Genomic DNA, 11,556 nt, shown 5'->3' with positions numbered 1-11,556 from the left:
CCCTTACAGAGCTAGGAGGGCAAAGGGAATGATTACTCCTAAATCCCTGTCTTTGCTGATTAGGGAAATTTTGCACCTCAGACAAATTGGAGCTAAGCCATGTTCCTGGAGAGGCACTAGGGAGTTTCCTTGACCGTCATAGACTAAGCCTAACTGAAAAACATGCGTGTGTGTTTAAAAAAGAAAAGAGGAAAGCTTACAGCAATTCATAGTTTAATGTTTTTAAAAAGTTTTGGTGATGTGTATTAGCAGAAAGAAACAGTTCTGAAAACAAGCGACAACGCTGATAAGATACGTTAGGTAATATATTTTGTTGGACCAATTTCTGTTGGTGAGAGAGACAAGCTTTTGAACTACACAGCAGGCTTCAGGTCTGGGAGTCCACTGAAGATACATTAACATTATTTTCTGAAATAGAACATTTTAAAACATTTGAGAGAACTTTTCAGTGGATCTAAAGGTCTTTGCAGGATATTTACAGTTGAATTGTAAGCTTACCAGAAGCATACATCTTAAGTGTAAACCTGAATCCATATGTGTAGCTGAATCTGACTTGAAAAATCAAATTGTAAAACAGCCCTAAAACATGAACATATTTATGAACTGTTTTGATCTCCAGTTCTGCAAACACTAATGGTTTATTTTACTACCATGAGTCTGAATCCTTTCGAAGCATCATATGTTACTTAGGATACAAAAAGGCTTTACCATCTGTCCTGGGTTGGTCTTTGGATGTTTGGTATGTTGTTAAGTCCCATAATTTTCCCCTCTCGGAGTAGTGTTTGACAGGGGGATTCTTTTGGCTGGCCCCTTTTTTGTGTTCCTTCAGCTGCCCAAAGGCACACCTGACACATTAGACACTCCGGTGTCGTTCTTAACCTAAGTCCCAAATATTTCACTGGGCCTCCTCACAGTAGTTAAGTTAAACTATCAAAACAGGGTAAAATCCTGGGTCTGGGATTCTGACCAGTGAAAGCACTTGTGGATATAAAACTTTATTGTTTTAGTAACAGAACTTAAGTTTTGTGTCTAAGCTAATTGACATCCTTCGAAGTACATATCAAGTTTGGGTCTAGTAAATTCTTCTAAATTTAGTTTTATTATAATATAGGGAGTCTTAAACTGGGCAAAGAACTAAAGGAAAAACATTCTTATTTAGTATTTAAAGTTTTAAAGCTAGTATATATGTTAGATAACATACAGTTCATCCTATAAACCTGATCCTGCAGGCAAAACCTGTTAAGGACCTGGGGATTGGGCCCACAGTCCAATTTGCAACTAAGTAATATGGGCCTATGTAGAAAGATTTCTGACCTGCTTGTAAATTAAAATAATTACATTCTTTAAATAACGGTGACTAGTCTATTTGGGTTTTTTTGGAGGTGGCAGAATCCGGTCCAACAAAAGGAGAGGGCCCTTTGTAGTCAGAATAAAAGAAAGTATTGCAAGAAAAAATATAAAATAAAACTATAATCCATTGAATATATATTAAAATTATTTTCTGAAATAAAACATTTTAACACAAACTTTCCCCTTATCAGCTTCATCTTTTCTTTTTTTCAAAGGTGATATTGTGGTTATGTAAAAAGTGTTTAAAGTTCTACCTGTACATCATTTTTCTATTTCATTGGAAAAGATGAGCTAAGAACAGTTGTTTTAGAAAATCAAATGTTTAAGTCTGTAATAAACTACAATGGGTATCTGGTGAAAATTCAGTTTATATTTATCACTAGATACAAAGGCAGATTTAGGCCTTGATCCTGCAAACATTTAGTATATGCTTAACTTTAAGAACATGCATGAGTGTTTAGAGGATTGTGCACATAGTTTTACTGATAATAATCTTGAAATTTTGTCAAGAAATTGGTTGTTTTCTGTTCATACAAAAGAACCTATTTTTTGAAGCAAGGATAATAACCTAGAGGTGCAAAAAAAAAAAAAGTGTGTGTGCATCTATCTATCTATCTATCTATCTATATATATACACACACACACACGCGCACACATTTTATTTGGTTAGAAAGCTTTCTATTTTCTTTGCATGTGTATATATACAACACAATCTTGTACTGTGTTTTACAGTGTAATGAGAATTCATGTCTGATCTTGAGCAATGCTGAAACCTACAGCAACTGTCTTTTCATTGGATAATTTATTTTTTGAAAGACCAGATGCAAATCAGAAGTAAGTTTGTTGAATGATGTACTTTACTGGTTCTCAACTTTTTCAATATCTTGACCTCATGTTGCAACAGAAAAAAGTTTTGGGATTTCCCCTTCCCCTCTAACTGTAAATAAAAAAAAGAGAGAGAGAGAGAGAGAGAGAGAGAGAGAGAAGGTGTGACGCTAATGAGTCCCAAACTGGGAACACATAATATTCTGTAATATTGGTTAAAGTACACTGAACAATGTTACTTTGTGCTTGTGTTTATACTGTATTCAGTATGTACTTCTAAGACATGGACTAACAGACGTTTTATGTCTTAAATTTACTATGACTTCTTTAAAAAATGATTATTTATAGGGGAAGGAACAATCAATATGGTACTTATTATTAATAACGTTAATGTACATTTGGTGGGAAATGGTTAAGGAATACTTCTATCTCATGTACCTGTGTTACAAGCAGATATTTAGAACATGAAGAGCCAAAAAATTGGTATCTTGCACCTGCTCCATCTGTTACTGGAATTCCAGCCACTCGGGAGTTACAGAAGGAATTGGAAAAAAGTAACTGTCTAGGTAAAATGTTTGACATTCATTTTTAATATGAAATACACTGGTGCTCATGTGATGTGTTATAGTCATGTAATTTAGAAAAATAATAGCTCGGATTCTGGGGGATAAGTGTGCTCTTTGTGTTGTTCTGGTGGTGCAAAGGGAGTGAAAACCAGGCATGTTCTCTCTGCTGGGAATTCAGAGGGTTTACTTTAGGGGTTTCATGGTGGTCATGCGCAGGAGCTGGTGTAGAGGTGCGGAAGGTGGTGTTTTGGATGAGAGCAGGGCATGACCAGACTCCATTTACTTTGGATTGTGGAAAGGTGCCGTGGAAAGGAGCTGTAAGAGAATGATGGCCCACACATCAGCCCAGTGTTCAAGAAATGCAAAGGTGATGTGGTATAAAACCACCTGTGCCCTTCCACTCACCGTGGACCCCCTCTGGCTATGCCTTCCCAACTGCCCCACTGAGGAGGCACAGCTTAGAATTTTACCTAAAGATTTACAATGAGTAATTATTTTGTATGATGTCAAGTATCAGGGGGTAGACGTGTTAGTCTGTATCCACAAAAACAACAAGGAATCCGGTGGCACCTTAAAGACTAGGGGCATGGTTATACTTGTAGATGTAGAATGCTTTGAGTTAAGCCAGCCTTCCTAGAGCGCAGTAGGGAAAGCGCTGCAGTCTGTCCACACTGACAGCTTCAAGCGCACTGGCGTGGCCACATTTGAGGCACTTGCAGCGGCATTGGGAGCAGTGCATTATGGGCAGCTATCCCAGCATGCAAGTGACTGCAACGTGCTTTTCAAATGAGGGGGTGGGGTGGAGTGTGACAGGGAGTGTGTTGTGTGTATGTGGGAGGAGAGAGAGTGGGTTTTGGGGGGGCTGAGAGCATGTCAGCATGCTGTCTTGTAAGTTCAGACAGCAGCAGACTCCCCCCCACCACCATTCCCCCCCTCTCTTTCTCTCACTCACAGCATTCCACACTAATGGTTGCTTTGTCTCGGGGCAGATAAGCAGCCGGCTGTCAGAAACGGAGCTTTCAAAGGGCATATCCGCATTCCTGCTGCGATTCAAAACAAAGACAAGAGTGGCCACTTGACTTAAGGGGATTATGGGATGTTGCCGGAGGCCGATCAGAGCGCAGTAATGCAACACCCTGTTCACACTGGTGCTGCGGCGCTCCAGCGGGGGTGCAACAAACGTTATTCCACTCGCCGAGGTGGAGTACCAGCGGCGCTGCAGCCGCGGAGTCAGAGCGCTCTACGTGCCTTGCCAGTGTGTTTGGGTAGTGAGCTAGTGCGCCCGCGGCTCCTTTATTGCGCTGTAACTCGCAAGTGTAGCCAAGCCCTAACAGATTTATTTGGGCATAAGCTTTCATGGGTAAAAAATTGTGAACCTATCCTGGAAAATGATCCCTCACTCTCATAGACCTTGGGAAGCAGGCCAGTCCTCGCTTACAGACAGCCCCCCAACCTGAAGCAAATACTCACCAGCAACTACACACCACACCACAGAAACACTAACCCAGGAACCAGTCCCTGTAACAAACCTCGTCGCCTACTCTGTCCCCATATCTACTCTAGCGACACCATCAGAGGACCCAACCACATCAGCCACACCATCAGCGGCTCATTCACCTGCACATCTACTAACGTGATATATGCCAGCAATGCCCCTCTGCCATGTACATTGGCCAAACCTGACAGTCTCTACGTAAAAGAATAAATGGACACAAATCGGACATCAGGAATAGTAACATACAAAAGCCAATAGGAGAACACTTCAATCTTCCTGGACATTCTATTTCAGATTTAAAAGTAGCGATAGTTGAACAAAAAAACTTCAGAAACAGACTTCAAAGAGAAACTGCAGAACTAAAATTCATTTGGCAATTTAACACCATTAGTTTGGGCTTGAATAGGGACTGGGAGTGGCTGGCTCACTACAGAAGCAACTTTTCCTCTCCTGGAGTTGACACCTCAACTACATCCACCCTGATAGTATTGGCCCTGTCAGCACTGGTTCTCCACTTGTGAGGTAACTCCCTTCTCCTCATGTGTCAGTATAATAATTCCTTCATCTGTAATTCTCACTCCATGCATCTGAAGAAGTGGGCTTTTTACCCACAAAAGCTTATGCCCAAATAAATCTGTTAGTCTTTAAGGTCCTTGTTATTTTCAATGAGTGTTCAGGGTCTCCACCGGGAGAAAATTTTCTCCTGGGATTCTGGTGCTATACTATCACAAAATAAACTTGTGCAACTCTCAGCTGCTGTGACATAGGTTTTTGTTTTGTTTTTGTTTTTTGAATTGTGGTGTTAAGGCCCGTTTCTTCATATGCTTCTGTACATGAGTAATTCTATTAAACTCAGTGGCACTACTCATTGAATAAAGTTACGTACATTTTCAAATGTTTGTGTTTAATAAGCTTAACTGGCCATTGTATTTTTCACTTACAAACATATGACATTGAAATTAACATAGGATGGCGACAATACAGTAACTCCTCACTTAACGTTGTAGTTATGTTCCTGAAAAATGCAACTTTAAGTGAAACGATGTTAAACGAGTCCAATTTTCCCATAAGATTTAATGTAAATGCGGGGGGTTAGGTTCCAAGGAAATGTTTGGGGGGCAGACAAAAGGCATTATATACTGTACTGTACTGTGATGGGGAGGTGCCCCTGGCTTACCCCTGGGGCTCAGGGCTGGGGGTGCAGGGTATGGGAGGGAGTTAGGGTGCGGGAGGGCGCTCAGGGTGGGTGTGCGGGAAGAGGCTCAGGGCAGGCAGGAGGTGCAGAGCACTTACCTGGGGCAGCTCCTGTTTGGTGCAGGGGGTGTGCAGGTGGCTCTGTGCAGCGCAGCACCGCCCCCATGGCTGCAATTCTGGGAGCCGCGATCCTGGGAGCTGCCCCCCTGCCTCTCCCCCCCCCCCCCCCCCCCCGCAGCCAGCGGCCGGAGAGAAGCTGCGCTTTCCCCTTCAAAGTGCCGCTTCTCTCCGGCCAGCTTTGAAGGGGAAAGCGCCGCTTCTTTCTGGCTACGTGGCTGCCCCTGCTCCTCCTGAGTCCTCAGGCCCATGCTTGCAGGGCCGCATTCTGAAAGGGGCTTTAGAGCTGCAGGCCAGGGCCCTGGGGCCCCCTTAGCCTAGGGCCCTGCAGCCCCTAAAGCCCCTGCGTTCCGGGTGGCCCTGCCTGCCGGGGGGGGGGGCAGCTTCCTCGCTCCCTCCCTCCCAGAAAGTCCTAAGCGCCGCTAAACAGCTGTTTGGCGGTGGGGGAACCACTGGGAGGGAGGAAGGGAGCGGGAGGAGGCGGAGAAGAGGAACTTGTGCAATGCTCCCTTATAAAGTCAGCCAAACGACATAAGGGAGCTTTGCACAACTTTAAACCAGTATGTTCCCTAATGGAGCAGCAACGTAACTTCGAAACAACATTAAGCGGGAGGACGTTAAGTGAGGAGTTACTGTACTGGGCCAAATTCTGCAATTCTCACTCATTAATTATACTTATACCCCAAACTCTCAGTGACTTCATTGGGAACTTTTAGCGTGCAAGGAATGCAAGACAGGGTCCATATTCTTTAAACTTACTAACAATTTAAGGGTTACTCCAGTGTACCAAAACTCTTAGTTTACTTCTGGCTGTTATGCAAGCATTGGAATAGAAGAAACAACCAACAAAGAAGTCCTTTAAAAGCAATACTGGCAAAGATCATAGGCTGAATTGGCCCTTGTGCAGGAAAAAGCCATTTGGGGGATCTGAAACTCCACAAGATCCCAATCCTGGCGTTTCCTCCAAATTGTTTTGCAAGAGGGAACGAGTTGACAGAAGTGGATCTGTACTTCTGAATCATTGGGGTGATCAGAATCTGTACATACTTGGGATATCTAGTAAAAGCCAAGGCTGTCTGTGTAGAAGCCCTGTGCATTCACACTTGTTCCCACCTGTGACTCACGCCAATCATATTACTAAATTACAGTTTGCATATCTCCTGCAGTAGCCTGGCATCTTTCATGTGTGTGTTCAGTTTTTTGCAGTGAGAAGGTAATGTCTGATTCCTCTAGATCTGGAAGATTCTTATGTATGGGGCTTGAAAGGTCTTTGTGACCAGGAGAAATCTGTCTTCCACCCACCATGTAGTTTTCAGTTTTCTACTCCATTTTGTTCCCCTCTGTTTTATGTAGCAGAGCGTAGCAAGTAGCCCAATTTTTGTAAGTTTTTGATTGACAGCATGATGATGAGATACATCTCATTGAAAGACAGTATATATAATAGAGTACTTAAAAGAAAATAGCACTGTCCATACAGACAATATATGTGAACTTGATCCTATTTTATGCAGAGATTTAATGCACTGACTGAATATTATATAGGGAATAATGTGTTGGCTTTTATAGATGAGACAGAGAGGCAGAAGTTTGTACCACATTTTAAGAGGGCTGTTGAAGAACCAAATGGTAAATCATCAGTATCTGTCCATTTTGACATGACCTCTAACAAGCAAGAAGTACTTAGGTTAAGTTTAGGAAAGGGAGATAAGTCATTTGCAACATGAAAGTCTGGAAGTGGTTTTCTCTTTTCCCTATTCTGACCACAATAAAGATAAAAAATGAAATCAGGGCTTGTCAACAACCTGGTAGAAATATTTCAGAAAATAAAATATTAATTAACTTTCAAGAAGATGGTGATGATGAAAGTACCAGCTCAACATTCAAAAAAAGGTATGTGTTTCTAGTCAATTATCATAATTCATCAACTATCAGAATCATATTATTATTTTAGATACATTTGTCAAAGACTGAGTTTTTGATCCTTGAAATGAAAGTACTTAATAGAGCTCCAGGCACTATCGCTATTATTCTTTTGCATGTAATTAAAAACAGATATTTCCTCCTGGCAATATTTTAGTACCTTAATTAAAATTGCCCTGAGCTCAACCCTTCTACAAGAAAGTTAAGCATGGAGTTGATTTGGTTGTTTTAAGGAAATTACTGACTAATACAAACATCCCTAGATGAATGTAGCACTAACTTGTTTATTGCTGTATGAAATTGAAAGCGAATTGAAAGACTAGAAAAACAGCCCTCCATGTAGCTTCATTGGTGCCTAAGAGGAGAGGTCATACATATAAACAATTCTTCTTTCATGTCCAGCTATTCCCAGTCCTCAGGTCTTTAAATTTCACTCTTTCATCTGTGCAGTAAGTGGCAATCTAGCATTAGGATCCAGTATTTATTTTGCATGGCAGGATAGATGGGATTGGTAGCCTGTCCATTGTGATTGAGTTCTTAAAAATCTGTCTAGAAAAGAGGACTACTTTCTAGGTAGACAAATTTCAGTTGAATCAAGCAAACTTAGGCATGCTCATGAGAAGAAAAGATTTTGTTTCCTAGTATTTGTATCTGTACAAACAAAACAATACATTGTATTATCAAAAAAGTATATTCAAAAATATTAGGAAAACTGTAATAAAATATATGAAATCTCCAATTGAGATTTTTGAAGCTTATTTAAAACAACTGATTATACATATGCAAATATAGTTTACAAAGACAGTTCCACTGTGGTGAAGGAAGTTGACATTTATTGTAATACAATTAAAAAATATAGAAGATGAAAAAAGAGTTATGGAAAAATAATCATAGTATGTAGATACCTCAATATTCCGATTTTAGTGTAAATGATGTTTTTTCCGCTTCTGAAGATGGAAAAGAAGTTAAAGTACAGTCATTTCCTGATGCTTCAAAGACTTTTGGCATGGAAGGTAATTATAATTATTCTTTGTAATATTTCGGAAAAAAATATTTACTACACTCTTGATGTGATATCTGTATTAATAATGCATATTCATGCTCTCAGATGAAGAGGAATTCAGGATACGTACAATAAATGTTAAAAATATTTGGGTAAGATGAAGTAATGAGCAGATGGTGAAGGTTAGGTGTAGACCACCAAATCAGGAAGAAGGGATTAACTAGATACTCCTAAACCACAAAAGACACAAGGGCTTATAATAATGAGGGACTCTTATTTGTACAGTGACAATAGCATACTAGGTCCTTGACAGACAAATATATGAAGACAAGGGAGTGGGACTTTAAAAAGCTCCTTAGTTTAGTCCGTGAAACTTTTGCTCTTAAGTCACTTAAGCACTTTTGAAAATCACCTGATGTCTTTGTCCCAAAGAGTTTGCAATCTAAAAGCCTGGTTCTTTGAGGTGGTAAATGCTTTCATCTTCCATTGAAATCAACAGGAATTGAATGGTTTCAGAGTAGCAGCCGTGTTAGTCTGTATCCGCAAAAAGAACAGGAGAACTTGTGGCACCTTAGAGACTAACAAATTTATTTGAGCATAAGCTTTTGTGGGCTATAGCCCACATCTGTGCATCTGAAGAAGTGGGCTGTAGCCCACGAAAGCTTATGCTCAAATAAATTTGTTAGTCTCTAAGGTGCCACAAGTACTCCTGTTCTTTTTTTGAGGAATTGAATGGTGGCTGCTGAATAACTTGTGGACATGACTCAGTACCTCAGTGGATCAGGCTTTACAAAGAAAAAGAACAGTGAAAAGGGAGCAGGAGAAAGTAGTGTGACAAAGCATCTTGATAAAATAATAAAATGTTACCCTTGTAGATTTTATGATTTGTATTGACTTTAAAATCAATAAACTCATAGACTCATAGACTCATAGATTTTAAGGTCAGAAGGGACCATTGAGGTCATCTAGTCTGACCTCCCGCATGATGCAGGCCACAAAAGCTGACCCACCCACTTTCCCTTAACTCAGCTGTTGAAGTCTCCAGATCGTGATTTAAAGACTTCAAGTCGCAGAGAATCCTCCAGCTTGCGACCCCTGCCCTATGCTGCGGAGGAAGGCGAAAAACCTCCAGGGCCTCTGCCAATCTACCCTGGAGGAAAATTCCTTCCCGACCCCAAATATGGCGATCAGTAGAACCCCGAGCATACAGGCAAGAATCTCCAGCCGGACCCTCATTTTACCAGCGATGGCACGTTATTGCCTAATTGACTAAAATCACGTTATCCCATCAAACCATTCCCTCCATGAACGTATCTAGCCTAATCTTGAAGCCAGGGAGGTCTTTCGCCCCCACCGTTTCCCTCGGAAGGCTGTTCCAAAATTTCACCCCTCTGACGGTTAGAAACCTTCGTCTAATTTCAAGCCTAAACTTCCCCACGGCCAGTTTATATCCATTTGTTCTCGTGTCCACATTAGTACTAAGCTGAAATAATTCCTCTCCCTCCTTGGTATTTATCCCTTTGATATATTTAAAGAGGGCAATCATATCCCCCCCTCAGCCTTCTTTTGGTTAGGCTAAACAAACCGAGCTCCTCGAGTCTCCTTTCATAGGAAAGGTTTTCCATTCCTCGGATCATCCTAGTGGCCCTTCTCTGTACCCGTTCCAGTTTGAGTTCGTCCTTTTTAAACATAGGAGACCAGAACTGCACACAGTACTCCAAATGAGGTCTCACCAGCGCCTTGTATAACGGAAGCAGCACCTCCTTGTCCCTACTAGAAATACCTCGCCTAACGCATCCCAAGATCGCATTAGCTTTTTTCACAGCCACGTCACATTGCCGACTCATAGTCATCCTGCGATCAACCAGGACTCCGAGGTCCTTCTCCTCCTCCGTCACTTCCAACCTATGCGTCCCCAGCTTATAACTAAAATTCTTGTTAGTCATCCCTAAATGCATCACCTTACACTTCTCACTATTAAATCTCATCCTATTATTATTACTCCAATTTACAAGGTCATCCAAGTCTCCCTGCAGAATATCCCGATCCTTCTCCGAATTGGCAATACCTCCCAACTTTGTGTCATCCGCAAACTTTATCAGCCCACTCCTACATTCGGTTCCGAGGTCAGTAATGAATAGATTAAATAAAATCGGACCCAAAACCGAACCTTGAGGAACCCCACTGGTGACCTCCCTCCAACCTGACAGTTCACCTTTCAGTACTACCCGCTGCAGTCTACCCTTTAACCAGTTCTTTATCCACCTCTGGATTTTCATATCGATCCCCATTTTTTCCAATTTAACCAATAATTCCTCATGCGGCACAGTATCAAACGCTTTACTAAAATCGAGGTATATTAGATCCACCGCATTTCCTTTATCTAGAAGGTCTGTTACTTTCTCAAAGAAGGAGATCAGGTTGGTTTGGCACGATCTGCCTTTCTTAAACCCATGTTGTAATTTGTCCCAATTGCCATTCGCCTCAAGGTCCTTAACTACTTTCTCCTTCAAAATTTTTTCCAAGACCTTGCATACTACAGATGTTAAACTAACAGGCCTGTAGTTACCCGGGTCACTTTTTTTCCCCTTCTTGAAAATAGGAACCACATTAGCTATTTTCCAGTCCAACGGTACCACCCCCGAGTTTACAGATTCATTAAAAATTATCGTTAAGGGGCTTGCAATTTCTTGTGCCAGTTCCTTCAATATTCTAGGATGAAGATCATCCGGTCCGCCCGATTTAGTCCTGTTTAGCTGGTCAAGTTTGGCTTCCACCTCTGATGCTGTAATGTCAATCCCCCCTCCTTTATTCCCCTCTGTCCTGCTCACTCTATTTCTAAGCCCTTCATTAGCCTTATTAAAGACCGACGCAAAATATTCATTTAGATATTGTGCCATGCCTAGATTATCCTTAATCTCCACTCCATCTACATTCTTCAGCGGTCCCACTTCCTCTTTCTTTGTTTTCTTCCTATTTATATGGCTATAAAACCTCTTACTATTGGATTTAATTCCCCTCGCAAGGTCCAACTCTACACGGCTTTTGGCCTTTCTCACTGCATCCCTACATGCTCTGACCTCAGT

General features: G+C 41.4%; 1 protein-coding gene across 1 annotated transcript in view; it reads left to right on the top strand.

The window, feature by feature from the left end:
• Window positions 1-7,397: 7,397 nt before the first annotated feature.
• The window catches only part of HFM1 (helicase for meiosis 1), a 99,930-nt gene continuing 95,771 nt past the window's right edge, over window positions 7,398-11,556 (top strand). Inside the window, exons 1-2 of the mRNA XM_065409361.1 lie at window positions 7,398-7,437; window positions 8,421-8,480. Of these exons, the coding sequence (XP_065265433.1) occupies window positions 7,398-7,437; window positions 8,421-8,480 (100 nt within the window). The remainder of the gene's footprint in view (window positions 7,438-8,420; window positions 8,481-11,556) is intronic.

Source organism: Emys orbicularis, chromosome 8, assembly GCF_028017835.1.
Source record: "Emys orbicularis isolate rEmyOrb1 chromosome 8, rEmyOrb1.hap1, whole genome shotgun sequence".
Taxonomy (NCBI): domain Eukaryota; kingdom Metazoa; phylum Chordata; order Testudines; family Emydidae; genus Emys; species Emys orbicularis.
This window is presented reverse-complemented; position numbering and strand designations above follow the sequence as displayed.